A 22,184-nucleotide genomic window follows, 5' to 3' on the forward strand; every position below is an offset into this window, starting at 1 on the left:
GCTACCACACACACACACAAAGAGCAGGTTCCTGAGTCAGGGCTGCAAGCGTGGTGTAAAAAACCTCTTAGAACCGTGCAACACGATCAAGGAATTTATTGAATTCACATGAAAGCATAAACTGTAAAAAAGGAAAAGGCTACTTTAAAGCATGAAATGCTGCATGTGACTGCTATGAATGTTAATAAGTGGCTGAGAGGTGGTGAAGGTACATTTGCTGGTAGCCATGTATTCACTTAAACATCTTAGAAACACACAGTTGTTTTGGCTGGAAAAGACCTTTAAGGTCATCAAATCCAACCATTAAGCCAACACTGCCAAGACACCAACTTCACAAATAATGAGCAAAGCAGTTAGTGCTCATGGTTAGGCACATGATAGCCAAGGTGGCTCCCAAAAGGGAACTGGGCAAAGAAAGCTCTGGCCATTTCATTGATTCTGTTGTAGTCTCCCAGGGTTCGGAAATATTCCACGTAGGACCAGAAATCACTGGATGAGAAGGGCCAGTACGGCAAGGCTACAGGTTCCCGGTAGAGAGCTAAAAAAAACCACAAATAGAATATTGCACATTACTGTAATACAAAGCAGTTTTGCTGAAAGCTTGGACCTGGGAGCCAGCATGGTTTGGGGCTAGACTCCCTTGGGATCTCTGGCAGGAGAGAGGCAGGAAGGGCCACTGACCCTTCTCCATGCCATGCTCTGCAGAAGATTGCCTGTTCTGATCGCACCAGAAATGGCAGAGTGAGACAGGATGGGGAGCATTTTCCCTCATTCCACACCATTTCCTGTGCCCAATGTAAAAATATAGGGAATAAGGCACCATCATCTACACTGTGCCCCTGCAAGCCTTCTTTTCAGTAGATCCAGGGGAAAAGGCCATGCAGTTGCTCCTCTGCCATCTCAGCACAAAGACATTTTAGCTGAGTACAGCAGAAGCTGGATGTGCAGCATCCACCCTGCGCTCCTGGGGCCTGGATCCATGCTGCCCTAACATGGCCTCAAACTGCAGAGTTGTGCCTCATCTCAGGAGGCTGCAGAAAATAAGCTGAGAAAAGAGAGAGGAAAGACATTGCCTCTTGGAAGATGGCTGCTGTATTTGTGCTCACTCTAGGAATATCTGAGAAAACATGAAATACTCATTGAAACAAGAGTTAAAAGTCGTCAGGAAAAGGAAAACAAAATCCATTCTGAAAATGCAGGAGACAGCAATCCTTTGGCCTGAATCTGGGCAAACATAGAAGCATATATAAAATGTAAACTGAGACCGCATAGTCACAAATGTCTTTCTGTGCAATAAAAACTAAACCCGGTATTTTCATTTGATTGAAAGCCCTTTAAATAAATGGGAGCAGTTCCACTCACCAGGCTCATCCTGGGACCAGGGTCTTTAGTGGGAATTAAAAGCCTTCAACAATCCTATTGTCAGACCTTAATTTCACAGAGTAAAGTTTGTAGTGCAGGCACAGATGGCACATAACAAACTAAATGAAGCAGCCAAATGCTGTCTGCAGAGAGGAACTCACTGTTTATACCAGCTGACCTTAGATTCACTTTGCAGTCTGATGCTTGGCCCAGTGTGAAAGAAAACCATAATTGTTGGTAATGAGAGCAACAGGATGCTGCCTGAACAAGGTTTTATTTTCAGATTGACACACACTATCCTGACTCTGTAAGAGGCTGTTGCAAAAGTATTTGCTGTCCACAAATATAATAGTGCCCATAAAAGAGTGAAAACACAGAGGATGCATTCAAAAGATTTTAGAGCCATAAGGAAATACAGTGGAGCATAGGGAAGAGCGTTTTGCATTTAAAGTAATCTTATTAGCCCTTATTCCATATATATGTATTTCTGATTTGCATATCTGTTATAATACTCTCTCTTCATATTTGTATCTGTGCACTTGGGGTGCTGAGAGCTGTCCTGTTTAATATACCAACTGAGACGTACAGCAGCAGTAACAGCACCTTGTTACTGCAGATACTTCTGTGCAACTTTGTGCTCAGAAAGGATGCTTTCTGAAAACAGCAAAGAGAGGTTAGCTGGTATCGCCCTCAGTAAGCCAGTGTAAACATCATTAGGATGCTGAGGGTTTTTTTAATCAAAGGCAAACGCTAATCCAATGGACTAATCACACAAAGTGACACGAACCACAGGGTAGCTGTGCCAAGGGATTTATTCCAACATGTCTTTAATTGGATTTGTGGCAATTTGTAAATTTTATGCTTTTTGTCGTGGAATTCAGTATTTCTTGCCAATAACCAGGCACAGATATAGTATTACTGTTCAGGACAGACGAAATTCTGTCTGTTCGTAAGTCTGGTGCTTCCCAATCACAATTTGTACTATGAAATACAGTGACTTGACCGTAACTCCTTCTTGTTTTCAGACTGGAAGTATATTAGCTCTGTCGTTAGATGTTCATGTGTCAGCTTTTAGGAAATGTTAAAGACAATTCTACAAATTTAGTCTTCTTTCTCCACCAGAGCTCAATGAAAGCACTTCCACAGACCGCTGAGGTTAGTATTCATTCTTGCCAAAGTCACTGCTGGGGATCAGGTCTGGGAGTTACAAATGACTCTTCTAATTGTTAGTGAATCAAAGGGAAGGAAAGCAAATGAAGGATTACCATCTCCATCCCGGATTGATCGGGCGTCTGTAAATAAAGAGGAAACTCATCAGTACCAGCTCCCGCACAGAAGTACTTTGCTGTTAATAAAAAGATTGCTGTGTAGCCCAAAGTTGACAAGTTCTTTAATGCACACGTAGAGCCCTCAGTATAGCCAAATGAGTTTGTTTTTTTCTTGAACAGCTGAATAAGGACTTGCAGTCACTCAGTGCTACAAACCAAGTACTCTTAACTACCAGGTACAGCGGTTGTGATTAGTATGTGAGCAGTATCTGATACGAAACAGAAGATACTGTATTAGTAACAAAATATTTCTTGCTGATTGAAAAAATAAACAAGAGTATATTCAGCAGCAATCTTACCTGTTAGCATATTCATCAGCATACAGAAGAAAAATAATCCAATAAATGTCATCTTTTCTGCAAGATAATGCTCGTGTTTCTGAAAAATAATCTGTGCAGCCTGAGGATTATTATCAGAGATTAAAAATTATGCAAAGTCTATTATTTCTTATTATTATATGTTCCAAATCAGATTCTAATTACTAGTTTAGGCATAACAAGATCCAGTTACATTACCTTACAGTTTCTGAACTGCAACACAGAGTATTAAAAGCACCACAAGTCCTGAAGTGTGTACTAGTATTTAATTTTTCAAGTGGCATAAATCCAAAAGGCTCCTCTGAACTGACATGAAATTAAGTGTCTCTGGAGATGTTTTATTTTGTGGTTAACTTAATGTCACTGCAGAAATTACCTCTCTCTCCTTTTCCTCTTCTTGCAGTAGTAAAGGTCCGTAGCTCCAAGACAGCTACAAAACGCCGACAGGATTTCTATTGCTGTAAAACAGCAGTGCTGTTTAAGGAAGAGTGGGAGGAAAAGGAGAGATACGTCACTGAGTTACTACACCAATCCCATCTTGTCTCCTTCAGGTAGAATTATTTTAACTACTTAATTTGTGTTGTGTTTCAGCACTGTCCGTGGAAGAGACAGGGGCCATTTCGGAGAGAAAATCAGAATCAGCTTTGGATATACCGCTTTTGTATTTTGAAGACAGAGGGAGAAAATCCAGAAGCAAATTCAGTGACATTGCCTTTGCTACCCTCCTGATTTCTTTCTTTTTGCCTCTTTAGAAAACTAGATTTTAATAAGAATGACTTGAGAAAATTGCTAAGAGGATATTGAGCACTTCCTCCAGCTGAGTCACAAAGCCCACAAACACCTCACGCTGATTATGTCCTGATGTTGGATCCTTAAAACATAGGCACCAAGTGCCCACTGAAATCAATTGGCTTACATTAAGCAAATAAGTGGGTCCCCAGGTATCTGAATTATGCTGATGGTGCAGGTACTGCAGTCTCCAAAGTGGGTCAGAAAGGTGCATTGAGATGCATTTTCATGTTACACTGGTTGGCTGGAAAGATTCCCAATGTCAAGCAGGAGCTTGGACTTCACTCTGTGCAGTTTTTGAAGTCTGGAGGGGGAATACAGTTTGGAGAATCTTTGGCTGATGTGTGTATTCTTTTAGCACAAAGCTCCTGATAGCATCAGGTGCGGTCAGAGACTAAGGTGTAGCAGAAAGTGCAGCTGATGGGGAGATGTGGAGATTTCCATTCTCCTTGACAAGGTGGCCACTCAGGTCATGTTGCCAAACCTGGCAGTTGTTTCCAAATGGCTCCAGTCCAGAAAGGAGCTACTGAAATTCCTGTTCAGAGCTCACTGCTCACTTTCATGGTGTGATGATCTGATCATAAGGCTGATGATCTGATCTCTCTTGACTAGGAGTTTTCAGTTGCCTTTATAGTCTACAAAATCATCAATTATCTTGATTCCAGACACCTGCATTTTCTAACTGCATACGTTGGTCCTAGCATTGGGTCTTTTGCTCTAACACATCCACTTGTCTGCCACAGAAACATCACGTGGGGCAAGTCTGTGTACTCTCCAGAGTCCTGGAGCGGAGTGACCCAGGGGAGTGGCCTTGCAGGAGGCCCCAGCTTTGCTGGAGTTTATTTCTACCTACACATGAAGTTAGATAGTCCTGCCAAAAATTAATTAGATATTCTGAGGAAGGAAAAGAAAGAGTGCTTTGTAGCACGCTGAGCTGTGCCAACTCATGTGGAGACTGAAAGGGAAAATATTATGAAAGCAGAATCTATTGCATCTTTGAAAGGGCTTAATCCTCCTGTTTAATATTTCCTAGGCCTGCAGGAGGGGTCGCTCCATCAGCCACGTACTTCCAGCACCTCTGCCCTGCTCACCTGGGTCACAGCAGCTGTCAGAACAGCCAAGTGACTGCCATCACAGCCAGTCAGTCCCAGCAGCAAGGCGTCAAGATTGGTGTGTTTTTTCACTTGAGCAAGCAAGGAAAAAGAAATAGTTCTTGACAGACATAACTGCTGCCAAAACTATTCTTTGGAGGAATCAGAAACCCAACTTTATCCAATGTGAAGAAATGTATACAAATGCTTTATTAGCCACCCATGTAAGGACAAAGTAGACAGTAAATTTCACTTGGTTTTTATTTTAAGCCTGTATTTTAAGCACTGTTATTCATGTTGGTTTAATTGACCTGGACACTTTCATATTTGTGATGGAGTTTAATTAGAGTCTAAAGATAAAATTCTCTCTGGTTTCCTGCTGCCTGCTCCTGTGATCCTCTATAGCTGGTGAGTACAGAGTATCTCTGTACCAAAGTTTTACAAACAACCTGAGTGGGAGGTTTTAGATAATATGCCAATAAATGGGTACATTATAATCTTATTTTATTTTATAGCTGCAATTCATACATATTCTTTGGGATTAATACCACAAGATATTCCTTTTAACAGTATTAACTGTAGGGCAGATCAGTTGGCACAAGAGGATGTAATTTATCTGCATCTTCAATGGAAGTTTCATGAAGTCCCTGCTAAAGAGGCCATGAAAATAACACAGAACTAAGAATAAGAAGATCCTGTCACAAACATACACAGGCATACACAGGAGAGAAAAAAAAATCTTACATGAGCTTTCCATAGTGTGACCTCTGGATACTTCTATGTAAGGGACAAAATTCCTCCCAGGAGGTTCAATAGTGTTCTGCCTGGCATATGAAGATCTGGAAGTGGGGGGAAATATGGTGTCACACTTATGACCAACTGACTTAGAAAGCTTCCCAAGGAAGAAAAATATAAATGGGGAGCTTCAGGAAAAGAGCTATCTAACCAAGCAAAACTCAACAAAACCTGACCTCTTGAAAACACATTGCTAGCTCTGAAATGCCCAAGAGGATCTGTGACTCCTGGCTTACATGGTGATAGACTCCCAGAAACAAGATCAGGACATTGTGATGGGCAGCGCTCTACTCAGTTTGGTATTAATGTTACATGTGTTCACTCTGTCTCTGCAATGAAATTGAAAATGCTATACCGACCCAGCTCTACTTTTGCCAGGGTCCTGACATGCTCATAGCTCCAGTGGCTGAGAATGGCCTCCCCTGGGACCCCCACCCCCACCATCTCCTGCTACGGGCCCAGGGGATATGTCTCAGATCAGCCTGGGGTCTTTAGTCCCTGCCTGAGTGATGTTGTAGGTGCGGCTGTCCCTGCCTCCATCTCCTGGATGGGGCTGGGACCTGCACTGCAGAGAGCTGCTCTCCTGGATGGAGCCCTTGGACCTGTGTCAGAGTTCCTGACTCCATTCCACTCACCATGAACAGGCAGCAGCAAGGCTGCCATTTGCTTGAAATGTCAGGAGGTGTTCAGCTCCAAGAACTCTTTCAAGGACACACAACACAAAGGTTACAGGTGGAAAGAGGATTTTATTTTTGTTTTTGTGAACCTGTTCCAGAGCTGATGCTCACTAACACAAAGCCCATTGTGTAGCCAGGAGCAGGCTGATGTGTTCTCAGTTTAGTTGGGAAAATCATCCTTTGCAGTCTGGCAAAGGAGAGCCACAGAAGGTAGCAGCAGGAGCAGAGGCCAAGAACCCCCTGCTTCCTGAAGAGTAAGAACTTGAACACTGCAAATTGGTATCCACTACACACAAAAGAAGAGGAGGAGGTGTATGGAACTGTGGGGTATTTTCCAAAGTAAGGCATGCAAGGACGACAAGCAGCAGACTTTTGTCTGCCAAAACTTGAGAGCCTGAGGGAGCCTGGGCTCAAGTGGTGCCTTGGAGGTGCAAGAGCAGCAGCTAGAACCGAGCCAGAAGGGCCCACAGAAGCCCTGACAAAAGACTGTGCTCAGTGCTACAGAGGAAAGGAAGCAGCTCCAGGGGAACCCAAGAAGCTTCCCCGTCCTAGGAACACAGAAAGCTTCCTCCCCCCGGATGCGGGGCACGAGAGGCCATCTCCACGGTGCGTGAGCAGCAGCAGCAGCAAAGAACTGAGCCAAAAGGGCCTGAAGGAGCACTGACAAGGGGCTGTGCTCAGTGCTACAGAGGAAAGGAAGCAGATCCAAGGGAACCCAAGAAGCTTCCCTGTCCTAGGAACACAGAAAGCTTCCTCCCCCCGGATGCGGGGAGGCCATCTCCACGGTGCGTGAGCAGCAGCAGCAGCAAAGAACTGAGCCAAAAGGGCCTGAAGGAGCACTGACAAGGGGCTGTGCTCAGTGCTACAGAGGAAAGGAAGCAGCTCCAGGGGAACCCAAGAAGCTTCCCTGTCCTAGGAGTCTAGAAAGTTTCCTCTCTCTGGATGCAGGGCCCGAGAGGTCATCTCTGTGGTGCATGAGCAGCAGCAAGACCCAAGCCTAAAGGTCCCAGAGGAGGCCTGACAAGGGGATGTGCTCAATGCTACAGAGGAAAAGAAGCAGCTCCAGGGGAACCCAAGAAGCTTCCCCATCCTGGGAGTATAGAGAGTTTCCTCCCCCCGGATGCGGGGCACGAGAGGCCACCTTTGTGGAAGCACAAGCAGCAGGCACCTGACCAGAATGGCCCAAAGGAGGCCTGGCAAGGGACCATGCTCTGTGCTGCAGAGGAAGGCAAAAAAACCCCATAGGCATTTACCAGCCCACTTGGGGGAAAAAAGCCTTCCTCTCCCCAGCTGCAGGGCACAAGAGGCCATCTTCGTGGTGCATGAGCAGCAGGCAGTAACCAAGCCAAAAGGAACCAGAGGAGCCTTGACAAGTGGTCATGCTCAGTGCTGCAGAGGAAGGCAAAAAAACCCCAGGGACCAGTACCAATACTCCCCAGGGGAAAAAATACCTTCCTGACCCCAGCACTGGTGATCAGCTACTCCCTGAGCATGTGAGCAAGACCTGCTTCCTCCTCCCTCAGGCTCATCATGCCTCCCAAGAGATGTCCAAGTCCTATTCTCTCTCAACCTGGAGCCATCTCAGGGCATTCTAAGAGTGGTCAAATGCCCCTGGCCTGATTGACCCTGAGGGCAGGAATCTTTTCCTGTGCCTGGCAGGACACCAATGGGTGCTCCAAAGCACTGAATACCCTGGCAACATCTCTACATCCCATTTCTTACAGCTACTGGCTCCAGGAAGGATGCTCTGCAGTGCTCCTCAAAGCTGAAAATCCTGATTCCCTCAGGCACCTCCAGAAATTGGTGGTTCTTCTCATCGTCAGCAGCCTAGTCTAGCTTCTGGTCTTGGTCCCTTAGCCCTCACCAACTACTTCCATTGGCTCCTCAAGGACCTCCACTGGGATGTCTCTGGGATGCTCCCAGGCCAGTGTCTGGTAGCAGATACAGGAACAGTGTGGCCAGCAGGAGCAGGGAGGTCATTCTGCCCCTGTACACTGCACTGGTTAGGCCGCACCTCGAGTCCTGTGTCCAGTTCTGGGCCCCTCAGTTTAGGAAGGAGGTTGACTTGCTGGAACGAGTCCAGAGAAGAGCAACAAAGTTGGTGAGGGGTTTGGAACACAAGCCCTACAAGGAGAGGCTGAGGGAGCTGGGGTTGCTTAGCCTGGAGGAGACTCAGGGGTGACCTTATCACTCTCTACAACTACCTGAAGGGAGGCTGTAGACAGATGGATGTTGGTCTCTTCTCCCAGGCAGCCAGTACCAGAACAAGAAGACACAGTCTCAGGCTGCACCAGGGGAGGTTTAGGTTGGATGTTAGGAAGAAGTTCTATACAGAGAGAGTGATTGCCCATTGGAATGGGCTGCCTGGGGAGGTGGTGGAGTCGCCATCACTGGAGGTTTTCAGGAGGAGACTTGATGGGGTGCTTGGTGCCGTGAGTTAGTTGTTTGGGTGGGTTGGATTGGTTGATGGGTTGGAAGCGATGATCTTGAAGGTCTCTTCCAACCTGGTTTATTCTATGTATATTCTATGTGTTCTATGTATAAGATGCTCCCTTTTATACTGTCCTGGGGCACTGGCACTGCTGTGTTGCCGTTGCCAGGTGATGGCATTGTGCCATCAGGGTGATGTGCCCCCCATGCCCAGCCCTGCCCATTGGCACCCCACCCACTTCCTCTGTGCCCAGCATCCTGCAGAGGAAGCCTTTGGGCTGCTGTCCCTGAGGCAGTCCTTATGCCTAGGAGGCCTGGGAGGGCTTGTCCCTGCCCTTGGTGGCCATGCACTGGGCCCCCTGCTGTGCATCCCTGATGTGTCCTCTGCCCCTTGGCTCTCAAGTACAAATCTTGTGCTGTTACTCTTCTCTCATGTAGCTCAGAGACCACACCTATCAGCTGGCCCCTGTCTGCACCAGAGCTTAATGTCCATGGGCCCACAGTCCTCTGATCTGGAGAGTCACAACTGCAGGAATAATGTTTTTTCCTTTTGTAGACATTAAAATAGTAAGGGGCCACCTGCTCCGTGGGCAGCCTGTTCTATTTTTCCATCACCCTCACAGTGAAAATTTGTTTCCTCATGTTTACATGGAACTTCCTATGCTTCAGCTTCCACCCATTGCTTCTTGTCCTGGGAGCAATTGAAGGTAGTCACAGCAGATGGATTTAGATAATTGCAAAACAATTAACAAAATTACTGTAGTGCAATTAGAAGTAGTTAAAATGAATCACTCTCACATACTAGAGCTGTCAAGGTGAAGGTCAGATTTACAAACCATAGGCTTAGGGAGTAGCTCTACAAGAAAGTTTATCTGTTCACATTTATTTCAGCCTATAATTTAAACATCTATCAAAGGGAAGATTCTATTTGTAGATCCAAAGGAGCTTCCAGGGGTTCACAGACAACAGGCAGTGCTGTATGCAGCTGCAGGTGGTGAAACCAAAGCAAGGGAGCAGCTCCACTGGCAGCAGGACTAATGCAACTTGACTCCTGATGTGATGCTCCTGCCAGGTAGCCCAGTGCCTCTCCCCAGGAGCACCCTGATATCCTCAGCTCCTGCAAGGGGTTCTAAACTCTGCCCTACTGTCCCTTTTCCTCAAAGGGCAGCACTGCTAGCTCCAAGTAGCAGGTTTGGCTTCCACTGCACTGGAGTCTGGCCCACCTGCTCACCAGTTAAGCAGCTGCTCCCGGACAAGCAAAGAACAACCACAGGCTATCACCACTGACAGCCGGAAGTTTTCTCCACTCACCATCTGCAAATTTTCACATGAATTTCAGGAACCTCCCATCTAGGCTGCTGCCAAAGTGGGTTAGAATTTGCTAATGGTTTTAAACTCATTTTTGCTATAGGCAAAATGAAATATTAGATCCAGCAAGTCCGGCTGATTGCCCACATCTTGTTTCTTCGAGACAAGGCTGGCAATGCCTGTTGTCACCACAGAAGGTGCATTGCAGTGAGGACTGTTTTCTTCCAAGCAGAGTGACAGGCAGCAGCACCAGACTCTGGTAGTAGAGAAGCCAGGACTTCTTCCTGCACCTACATTAGGCCTAAGTTTGTTCCTAAGGCACCTTTTTGGTAAATCATTCTGTTCTCTGCTTTGGCTGTACTCAGCTGTCTAGCACAGCCACAGATGTCTGTGAACTCTGCAGGCAATCTGACAGACTGGCTACTGAGCTCTTTCACAGCTCTCAAGGGAGGATATATTTTTCTCATTGCCATTATGGTTAGATGTATCATAGCAATAACCTCCACCACTTTGAAATATACTCACAATAAATTGCTCTTCAGATTGATTGAATGCTCCAGCTACATTTAAGCTATTAAGCCATCAGCAGCTGTTTATTGTTTTAATTTCACAAAGCAGAGATTCTTTTTTTAATAAAAGTGTGTTAAATATTTTGTTACCAAGTAATATTTAGATTTTACTAAGGTGAACACAAGCTTCCTTATACCTCAGACCTCATCCCTTTGATTCATGCTCCAATGCTACTTCAATATCACCAGAGTTATACCTGCCCCCAAGCAGCTCTGTCCTGTGGACAAAAAGAAAATCAATTACACCAGATTGATGAAGAGATGAGCTTGATTGCAAAAAATTCCATCAATGAAATCAGAGCAAGTTGCTAGTATATTTGATATGAGCAATCAATGAGACTGTGTTTGGGGCTGTATCGCTGTAGTAGTTGCCAGTCTAAAAGCAACATGTAAAGGTAGGAAGTGCTGCATGGTGCCCTGCCATGTTGGCAGTGACCTGGCTATGCAGGAGCAGGGCATTAGCCCAGGGAGACCATCCAGCTACCAAGAGATTGTTCCAGCTGCAAATGAGGATGCACCTGAAAGAGGCTTCCACCAAGAAGGCAGCTTTTATCGAGTTCAATGTATTGATCTGGATGGTCTGACCGAAGAGTCCAGTCATCCTGTGTGCTCACTGCTGGAGATGCTGCTCAGCACTGCAAGCAGCACCCACATCTTACCTCCTGTCAGCCTTTCAACATTCAGTGGAACAAGCATTCAGTGAAAAGCTTCAACAAATGCAATAATGCACCATGGACAAGCTGCCTGCCAGTATAGGAAGCAGTTGCATCAGTAAGGGCAGTGCCCCTCATACTGCTCCAAGACCAGGCTCAGATATTTGTGTTGTGTTCCTCTTGCTCCTGCAAGAGAGGGGAAGAAGTCTTCAGTGAAGGCTGCAATATGCTCTGAATGTTACCATGGCTCTGGACAGTTACCCTATCTGGTCAGTGGAAGGAAAACCATCAGTAACTGCAAGAGTCCCAGTGTGGCTCAGCATATAGCCTCATCTCTCATAGGCCAGCTAGCACCATGGGTACCACAAGCACCATGCTGCCGTCACTGCAGCTTTGTTCACACTCTGACATGGGAAGACCTGGGCTGTAACTCACCTGCAAGTGCCATTATAGCTGGATACTTTACTCTGCTGAGCATTGAGGAGTAAACCTGAAGGGCATAGAGGAAGAGTCACATCTGCAATCAGGAATGTGACCATTAAGCTGTGGCCAGCATTTCTCTTTACATGCCCGTGACTCACCACAGCTCCCCTGTGTCAGTCCCCTGAAAATGGTGACACATGGCTGGGTATCCTCACATAAGGAGCAGAGAGGATTTGGGAACACTCTTGTTTCCTGTGTCCCTTACAGTAAAGCAGTCAAGGAGGGTCATGTGGCTGGTCAGGAAAGAACCATTTTGTTTCTCCACATTACAAAGATTTGGGGTTTTTAAAGACTGAAAAGCTGAGGACTAACAGTGACCACCCAAAAACGCAACAGCAGTTATCTTCCGACCCAGTTTTATGTGAGTAACAGTGATCAGTGTTAATATTGTGGTACCTTACACAGTGGAGGCAGAGCTTAGCCTTTCAGCTGGCCTACTTTAAGACATTATTTATTCTGATCAGGCATTTAGACTCCTAAGTTAGTAGCCTTACCAAGTTGTACAAGCTTCTCTGCAGAGAGGAGTTAGTAAAGCTTTAAGGTTCTAATTTGGACTGATGTGCTAAACTCTAGTGAGGCTGAACACTGGATGGAATAAATTAATCTTTGACACTCTGAAATTTGTGGAATCAGTCTGGTTGGAAAAGACCTTTGAGATCATCGAGTCCAACCATTAAGTAATAGTGCAGTTCATCATTTGCTGATCATGCCCTGTAGCCCGTGTCTGACATCTGATCTTGACTGACACCCACAGTCAATATTGAGCTGAATGCCACTCTCTGGTAAGTGACATTAAGCCGTACCCGTCTGCAGGGCAGCTTTACCAGAGCTCTGCTATGGAAGTTCAGTTTATTCATGAGGAACAAGGCAGACGTGGAGTAGGGGTAGTGGCATTTGCTGGAATGTGTTTGTGCCGGGGTCTTCTCCGCTCCACGGGAGACTCCCGTCAGGAGCCAGCGCGGGGTCGCTGCCACGGGGCTCCTGCTCCCTCTGCTGTCCGCAGATGCCGGAATCCTTGCTCTGCAGCCAGCTCAGAGGCACAGGATCTGCTCACGGTTCCAGGTATTCAGTCGCTTCTTGGATTTGGCATTTTGTTGGTCACACACGTAATTTGAGTAGAGTCGAGGCAAAAGTTAAGCTACTTCAGGAGATCAACAAAAGGCAGGACCAAAATCACCGTGGTGATAAGCCCACTTCAGTAGGGGGAAAGATGTTTCCTCAAGAGACTTTTGTAACATTGATTCAGCAGAAGTCCTCAATTATGTTTGGGTTTTTCTGGGGAGAAGTGACAGTATTATGTCAATGCTCTGTTGAAAGCACAGATACCAAGCATATTGTCCACAACGCACCTTTTCAGTATTGAGGGTCCTACTTAGGCAAAGGTGTATGGAGGAATGTGGAGAAAACGAAGGTTAAAGTGCAAGGCACAGGATAAAATTCAAGTCAAAAGTAATCAGTGGGGCTCAGCTCCTAGTTGAATACTCCAAGGTCTGGAGTAGGTACTCCACCATCACCATTTCAATTCCACCTATGCACTCCCTCCTGCCTGGCTGAGGATGCATATTTGAATCCTCCTTCCATTGCCTCTAGGACCTCTCTGCCTCAGGCCCCAGCAGGTATTGCAAGGATTACCCTAAACCACAAACCTCTCTTTTTCAATTTAGCTGACCTGCTATATTAGTTTCTGACTCCCACTGAAAAGCTGCTAGAATATCCTTCACCTTTCATATAAAGTATCTCTGCTCACTCTGCAGCTTTCTTTCACTTAGCCCAGGGGCAAGGATCTTGTGTTTTTTCTCTCCAGTCCCTAGGGTCCTTCCTTCTCTCACTGTCAAAAACTCCACATATGGGAGATAAGAGAGTCCCATCACCTCCCCACTGCCTGAACCAGCCCAACTCCTAATCCCACTGAAGCTGCCAGGGAAGCCAGAGCCTGACACACATAATCCACTTCTGGCCTTACAAAAACACTGTGAACATGACTGACTGTCCCCACCCCACACCTCCCTTCCTGAGCCCTCTGCTCAGTTACAACCAGCAATACTGTTCTGCAAGGGACTCCCACTCCTGTGCTTTTGCCATCACCCCCTTATTGAGAGCCTAACATTGTTGTATCAGTGCTTTGAGTTAGGCCCACTTCTTTCTCCCATTTTCTCATTCTCATGGTCTTCTTAATGCTTTTGTCATCATGATGATGATAAAATGCCCATTTTCACAGAATGCCAGGTTGGAAGGGACCCTAGGGATCATCTGGTCCAACCTTTCTACATGATAGGGTAATTTAAATGAGATGGCCCAGAACTCTGTCAAGCTGTCTGAAAGCTGTCCAGTGTAGGGCAATCCACTACTTGGATTAGTGGATTATTGGGGAGATTATTCCAGCTGTTCTCATTGTGAAACATTTTCTTTTGGAGTTCAATTGGACTCTCCCCAGGAATAACTAGTACCCATTATCCTTTGTCTTTTCCATGTGACTCCTTGTAAAAAGGGATTCTTCATCCTACTATTTTCATCTGCCTGAAATGGGAGGACCCAGAAGTACAGACTATAAATCCTTCAGCAGAAAATATTTTTCAATCCATGTGTGTGTGTGTGAGCTTGTTTGCATGGCTTTTTCCTTCCGCTCCAGAAGGGACACAGCTGTTATTTTCCTATCAGCTCTGAATCAGCTAATATTTTAAATATTGCTTATTAAAAACTGAAAAGCAAGTATGGTTCATCAAATCTACAGAGACTCTCAGGCTTGCATTTTAAGGTTTACATACAGCTCTGTGTGTAAACATGTGCCTCAGAGGGACTTGCCGAGCCTGCTCGCACGCGTGGCGAGAAACAAGCACTGAGTGCTCTGCTGGGTCAGGGCCAGAGAGCTCAGTGCGTGTGAGGATGGAGCTGTAATGCTTGCAGGCTCACAATGCCCCTTTGAGGTGCACAGTGCTGTGAGAGCTGCTCAAAATGTGGAAGTGCCATTCTGTGGGAAATTCTGTTTCGTTTTGTTGTTTTTTTCTAAGTGCAAAGGGAAGATGGGATTTAAAAGCCTTGTTTAAAGCTTTAAAATAGAAATGATCTAAAAGTGCTCCCCCTCCTTCCTGTTTCATGCCTTCTTCTCTTTGTCCTGTGCAAATTTAAAATAAATAATAGTGGTTGTTACAGTGAAAACAGATTTGGTGTAATGGAAAACCCTTGATCATCCTTAGCTGTTCTAAATCTGTAAGAGTAAACCAAGATCTTGTCAACATATCCCTTTTGGGCCCTGTGTTTGCCTGATTGTGAACTTAGAGGATGATTTATGGAAAATAAAGAGGGGGAAAAGAGCCTTGCTAAGAGCACCTGAGACCTTTCTGCAAGCACACAAATGTGTAAGGCAGGTGGCGGCAAGGGAGAATGCCCAGGGTTACAGACACAGGGTTGGGGCCTGCACAGCTGCCAGAACTGGGAGACAATGCAACCAGCACAGACAGGACTCAGTGTTCCCATTGCACTGTGGCCATAAATTCTTGTTTATTCTGGTAACAACTCCACAGTGGTCCAAAGCCAGGCAGAGTGTGGAGTACTTTGCTCTAGGTAACAGGGCAGCCAAGGGCAATTTCTGACATCACAAAGAAAGTAAGTTCAACACACATTCACATGCCTTATTGACTGGGGATGGGATAAGCTTTAATGTCTACTGAATCATGACTTCTGCCAGGATTTCAGCCAGAAATGACTGAACTCCTTAGATTTCCACTGTCTTCAACCTGTGCAACATCAGGTAACCTATCCAGATGATTGGCTTTAAGCCTTCCAACAATACCAATAATTTCATTTGGATAGCTCCTGTATGCCAGGAACTTGAGGTCAGATGCACCAAGTTTCAGCTCTGGAGGCTGGTAAAGATGGCAATAAGAAGCTCTATATAGATCTCTGCTACAGTATTCCTGTGCAACCACAGGAAATTCATGCTGTTGCTTGTAGGCATTCCATCTGCATCAGTGTAAGTCCTGCAAGATGATGGGAACAACAGAAGAGCAGAAAAGTGGAAGAGCAATTATTTTTAGTAGTGCAAGGCTAAGACAAAGCCTTCAGGAAACAAGAATGGGTGAGATGACTCTAGTCCTCATTCTGATGTGGAGGTATGGTAGATTGAGCAGTCTGTGCTAGTCTTCAGCAACCACACAAGATTATTTTTAAGGTATTTTTGTCTTGCTTTAGGTCAGGGGTTGATGATGTACTGAGAGAAGTCTCTCTAAAGTTCTGCAGGGGCAAGGGAAAGCAACCATGAACATGATAAAAGGCCAGAGAAGGACTAAGTCCCTTGCTGGCTTCAAACATAAACGTGTCCTTGTAAAAATAAGGCCATTTCCTTGTAACTGGAGTGTGCAGGAAGTTTGTTTTTATAAGCATAAAGTAGAACCTGTTCTTAATGAGGAACACTTGTCTCTGGTCAAACATCTTGTCAACAATGATAATTCTTTTGAGCTCCTCCATGCCTTTGACATCCCAAAAGAATTATCTTCTGAGAAATATGATCAAAAAGTCCATAAAACCCAAACAAGGAATTTACTAGACAAGATTCTAAGAGCAGGAAATTGAAAAAATGAAAGCACAGTTAAAAAGGAAACCTACCATAAATGCTGCTGAGCCATAGCAGCAAAAAGTGGTGTATTGATGCTGACATCAATTACTTAGGGAAAGTTGGAAAACCTTCACAACAGGAATACATCTGCCTTTCATTATTTGGTTCAGCCATTGGAGAAGATTGAATGCCCCTGTGATTGCTTGTGTCCTCCCAATGCTGGTGTGACCAAATTGGGAAACATGGAAAACCAGTCTGAATGAACATCTAGTGCCAAGAACACAGAGGAACAGCCAGAGCTTCTGGGCAGCTTTAGGATCTATAGCTTTTTGTCATAAAAAGTTGCATGCTGAAAGTTCAAAGAAGTACAAACAGGAACTTAAGGCAAACAAGGGGTGCAGGGCAAAGCCCCCAGTCTGTGTTGTTATCCTCACTCTCTTCATTTTCTTGGGGAATTACAGAGCCCTTTTGCTGTGCCCCCTGAATAACCCACACATGTGGGGCAGAGAACACTTGCAGCTTGCTGCCTGCATTGTCTGCATCAGTGACATAAATCATAGGGCTTTTTATAAAGGTCTGTGATTTCATGGGTGCTGGCTGTAGAACAAAAAAATCCAGACCATTGTCATCACATATGTGGATGAAATTGGTCATAAGCAGAGTACTTTCAGAAATAATAGGTATAATTTATTCTCAAGATTGGACATATTGGTATGCTGTTCTCATCAAAACTCCTTTTCAGACCTGAACTGTGCATAAGACCTGCAGGAAAGGGTAATGTTTTGATGCCAAAAAAATGGCTGTGTGAAGGTCTCAAGCTTCCTGCACCATGTAACCAATTATGTTTGGGGACTGTGCACTCAGGAGTTTGCACATTAGTACTTTTATTGCTACCTCCTATCTCCTTCTCCAGAAGGACAGACACAAAGCCTGATCATACTGCGGTCAAAAGGAGATTTGCCATTATGTTTGTTGAAGCCGGGATTTCATCTTCTGGGGCCAGTGCTTAACTGCATATGTTTACAACCTGCCTAGAGCTTCAAGGTACACTTTTGTCAACAAAAGCACCATCAGTGCCATTGCTGTTTGCTGAAGTATTTTAAATTATCTCCATAATGCAGGCCAGGGAGGGAAAGGTGATACAGACTGAAAGTTGCTGAAAGTTGATTTAGCTCTGCTACAATAATGACAGGTAGACCCATCTCACTTGGAACCCTGTGAAAAGTGCTGTTCCTTGTGTATTGCATGGAAACAGCCTCATTATTATTACATGAGCTAGATGGCCACAGTGTGAACATGGGTAAACAAACATGGGAAATTCACTCTGACCGCTTCTCAGAATCTTGCACTGCAAAGCATTTGTAAGTGTAAATATTAAGGGTGGGAAAACCTCAGAGTCTCTGACCTTTATTTCCAAGATCTGGGATCTTGCAAGATTTGGTTACATAGTGAGAAATTTGAAACTTTGGTGGTTTGGCTTCAAAAATATTTTTTTAATTTACATCATTTTCCTGTTACTAAGTAAAAGAGAGTCACTAAGTAAAAGAGAGTCATGCCTCTTCCCCAAAGCACAGGTCAGGATATAAAAGCACCTCAATGTAACCATGGGAAATTGTAGACCAAAACGCTGCTTTGATTTAAGTAGTAATACTTTTAATATTAAAAGACAGAACAGGCTTTTCTATCTTTGCTCATCTCCCAGAATCTAGGATGGAGCTTATTCCTTCCAGTGTATTTATGCAGAACTTAGACTGATTTCTCTGGTTTCACCTATTTTTCCTGTGTTCTGCATCTCCTTCTAAAGAAGGAGATGTTTATGCTTCATGTCCTTATTCAACTGCTTTGGGGATGTCCAGTTCTGGGCCCCTCAGTTTAGGAAGGAGGTTGACTTGCTGGAACGAGTCCAGAGAAGAGCAACATTGGTGAGGGGTTTGGAACATAAGCCCTTCGAGGAGAGGCTGAGGGAGCTGGGGTTGCTTAGCCTGGAGAAGAGAAGGCTCAGGGGTGACCTTATTGCTATCTACAACTACCTGAAGGGAGGTTGTAGACAGACGGATGTTGGTCTCTTCTCCCAGGCAGCCAGTACCAGAACAAGAAGACACAGTCTCAGGCTGCGCCAGGGGAGGTTCAGGCTAGATGTGAGGAAGAAGTTCTATACAGAGAGAGTGATTGCCCATTGGAATGGGCTGCCTGGGGAGGTGGTGGAGTCGCCATCATTGGAGGTTTTCAGGAGAAGACTTGATGGGGTGCTTGGTGCCATGGGTTAGTTGTTTAGGTGGTGTTGGATTGGTTGATGGGTTGGACGCGATGATCTTGAAGGTCTCTTCCAACCTGGTTTATTCTATGTATTCTATGTAAAAATTATATGTCCCTGAATACAAATCAAATCTTTTACAGCTTTTATTCTGCTTAAACAAACAAGCAAAAATAACAATTGAGAACAACAGAAAGTTATTTCATCAACAACTGCCCATTTACCCCAGACCTCACTCAATTTAAAGTATATGCCCATGGGGTAGAACCCTCTTGGAAAGGACACTTGTCTGGGCTGTCACTGTGATGTGCACTGTATGTTTTGCTTCTTAGGAAAGGCATTTTTTTCAGCTTGGCCTGTCACGATTGCAAGTAGCATGTGCCATCGTCACAACTCCCAGTCTTGGGACACATTTTGAAAGCTGCCAGAATGTGCTGTGTTTCCTTGCTTTCCACTTACAATCCTAGTTGTGCCCTGCCTATGTGGGAAAGAAGACCTAAAGGTCTGATCTGTAGGAAAGCATTTCTCAGTTATGATTTGATAGAAAAAGAGAGGGAAGGAAGGAAGGAAGGAAGGAAGGAAGGAAGGAAGGAAGGAAGGAAGGAAGGAAGGAAGGAAGGAAGGAAGGAAGGAAGGAAGGAAGGAAGGAAGGAAGGAAGGAAGGAAGGAAGGAAGGAAGGAAGGAAGGAAGGAAGGAAGGAAGGAAGGAAGGAAGGAAGGAAGGAAGGAAGGAAGGAAGGAAGGAAGGAAGGAAGGAAGGAAGGAAGGGAGGGAGGGAGGAAGGGAGGGAGGGAGGGAGGGAGGGAGGGAAGGAGGAACTACACACTTCAAAAGTTAGTTCCTAGAAATATTCACAATGAATAAGTCTTTGCAGAATGAGACCATGTGGGGAGATGCACTTCTGAGCATTTCTTCTGATCTGCTGAGGATTTTGGTGTGATATGGAGCAGTAATTTAGAGACTCTCGCAGATGGCTTAAGACTGTTCATTGAAGAAGGTGACAGCTAGCATGTAAATATATAGCTATGGTCCTCTCCAGCTTCCATATCTACTGAACTCATATGGGATGAGTCAGGCAGAAAAGGGAAAGCTCTGCAGCAGCATAATGCTGAACAGCTGTGACCAGAGCCTGTAACTATCCAATTGTGTTGAGAAAATGGTCAGGTAGTGTCTATTGCCTGAGCTGCTCTCCTGCTCAGGAATATTTTGTAGATGACAGTGTTCAGGAATAAATTGAGCCCATACGGGAGGATAGCAGCGCACAAGCTTTTGTTATGTCATTCTGTAAGCTTTCGAGCTTCCAGTAATGCAGGAAAGGTCAGGCAGGGCAGGAGCTGTTTCATGTTGCTCCAGCACTATATGATGTGTTATCTTAATTATGTCATACACAGCAATTCATGTAGCCAACGTGTTTTAAATACAAGCTGGAAGCATGAAGCTTGGGTTTCCTCTCACATATATTGGCTCCATGCTTGCATTGCTTCATCATTTTCAGTGCAAATTGACACTGGTTTAGATCAGCAGGAACAAGATGGGAGAATGATTATATCTACCAGAAGTGTACAGCCCCTTTTCTCCTAGATGTGTGTCAGGCAAACAGCTTTTTCTCTGAGCCTCAGAAAATGCCCTTTTTCTAAAGTGGTACCTGGTGGCCAAGTCAGGCACACAGCAGGTGCCAGAGTAGACACTGGGGCTTTCATTCTCTTTCAGGAAGGCAAACATTAGCACGAACAGGACTAAATTTGCTGCTCTGCTGATGAAAAAGGAAGAGGTGTGCACAGCAAAGCCAAAGAAGCCACCTTCAACCATCAGTCCCAGGAAGCAGTGGCATTTCCACCTCTTGCAGATTACCCCACGTGTTCCTGCAGAAACATTTGTATCCTTGCTTTTGCTGTGTGTCCTGTGCTCTGAGGACGCTTTTAAAGGGTTATGGCTTTGCCTTTCTGTTCACCTTCAAAATGTGATGTGTGTCCAGGACAACCTTACTGGTCTCCCTATCTTCAACATTTGCTCCTGTTGAACTGAAGCACATGGGGAAATGTTTTCACCTTCCATTTCCAGGCAAAATGCCCACTGTGACCCAGTTCCCTTTCTGAGAAATGAGGACAAGTAATGCTCTATTTGTTAATGTGGACAGCAAATAGCCTTTGAAACAGGAGCTGTGGCTTACGGTCTTTCTGGCTGTAACTGACACAAAAAGGTCCAGGCCTTGGTTGTAAGAATTCTCCCCAGTCAAATTCAGAAGCTGGATGAATGCAGTTAAAGAATTAAACTATCAATTTTGTATCTTTTGGCACAGCAACAACATCAGCATGCCCTACAGACTGCCTGAAACCTGTTAAATTTGCATAATCTCAAAGTGACACATTTTTATGTACAGGTATCTCAGGAATACATGTTTCTGTGAGATAGTGGCTCAGCATTTCTGTTCTCTGCTCTGTTAATCACGATCGACTGCTGGTATCCAAATAATTCAGCAAATCTCCCACAGGATAAAGCTGACATACAAGAATTTGAATTTGGCTGACCTGGAAATATCTCAGTCATGGTTTTCACAAGCAGCATTGTCAGACTAGGGCAGAGATAATTGCATCTTGGGGTAAAGGGCAAGGGAGACGGGAAGCCATGTGGTAGTAAGCATGAAAATAAATAGCCCTCTGTCACAAGTACAGCCCTATTGAGAGGTGCTGATTTTGACCAGGAGAAAGAAATCAGTCTGGGATGACCCTGAATATGTATCAGCTCTGTTCTTCTCATGACCCCTGGGCAGCTCTCTGGGAAACCTCCTATTCCCCATGTCTCGGTCCCTGAGCCATCCACAGCTGGGGTCTGGGAAGCCCTGATGGCAGCCCTTTGCTGCCCTGAGCAGAGCAAACCCCATGACACATTATTCCAGCCTCTGCATCTGGCACTGAAGGTGAGACTTGGCCACATGGCTGGGCATCCACAGAGGGAGTGGGAGGCATGGATCTGTTTGAGCTGTGGTGGTCTATGCCCTGGGGCTGCCCCCATCCAGCTCCACTGCTAGCCTTCCTCATCCCTCCATAGCATAGTACAGCTGACAACAGTGAAGGTATTTTGGTGATCCTGTCTTATCTGCTTCCCTGTGAACTGTAGTGACCATGGCTGTTGGGCCCCTGGATAGTGCTGAATCATGGGTCAGCTCAAAGTGATGGACCTTTTTGGAACCATCAATAGCTTTAGGGTTTCATTTGCTAGGTCCTGATTAGGACACTGGCTCATGGGCAGGTGTTGTCTCCATTTCCCTACTTACTGATACCAATTACCTCATCAGGGCTGCTGGGAACACAAGCCTTTAAAAGCAAGACATTCTGCTCCTGGGCTCTTTATGCTGTGTGAGTACTGAAGGAGGGTTTTCCTGAAAGAAAAAGCAGTTGACCCCTGGAGAGCTAAAAATGGTGTAACTATTCCTGTCTTATGCCTTTGATTGCTGGGTGTAGGGGGTACAGACAGGTATCTTCCATATGCTGTTTTTCAGTGGCTTGAGCACAAGGAAAGGCAGGATTTGTCTGTTGCTCGTGAGTGTTTCAAGTAATGTTTCTAGATGCAGCATTT

At 45.2% G+C, this 22,184-nt stretch overlaps 1 protein-coding gene across 1 annotated transcript; it reads right to left on the minus strand.

Moving 5' to 3' along the window:
- Positions 1-247: 247 nt before the first annotated feature.
- OTOS (otospiralin) lies at positions 248-3,468 on the minus strand. Its single transcript, XM_009904784.2, has 4 exons — positions 3,384-3,468; positions 2,990-3,089; positions 2,628-2,654; positions 248-538 (listed from the first exon to the last, which is right to left on the minus strand). Exons 2-4 carry the CDS (start codon positions 3,039-3,041, stop codon positions 354-356), a joined length of 264 nt encoding a protein of 87 aa, XP_009903086.1. The 5' UTR covers positions 3,042-3,089; positions 3,384-3,468; the 3' UTR covers positions 248-353.
- Between the last annotated feature and the right edge of the window lie 18,716 nt (positions 3,469-22,184).

The sequence above is a fragment of the Dryobates pubescens genome, chromosome 13 (genome assembly GCF_014839835.1).
Source record: "Dryobates pubescens isolate bDryPub1 chromosome 13, bDryPub1.pri, whole genome shotgun sequence".
Classification (NCBI taxonomy): domain Eukaryota; kingdom Metazoa; phylum Chordata; class Aves; order Piciformes; family Picidae; genus Dryobates; species Dryobates pubescens.

What these genes read in the sequence shown, in the direction of transcription:
- OTOS (XM_009904784.2), bottom strand. Translation starts at nt 3,041, where the DNA reads ATGACATTTATTGGATTATTTTTCTTCTGTATGCTGATGAATATGCTA. An exon ending in GCTGATGAATATGCTAACAG is followed by an intron (nt 2,655 to 2,989) that starts GTAAGATTGCTG and finishes CTTTATTTACAG; the next exon opens with ACGCCCGATCAATCCGGGAT. An exon ending in ATCAATCCGGGATGGAGATG is followed by an intron (nt 539 to 2,627) that starts GTAATCCTTCAT and finishes GGTTTTTTTTAG; the next exon opens with CTCTCTACCGGGAACCTGTA.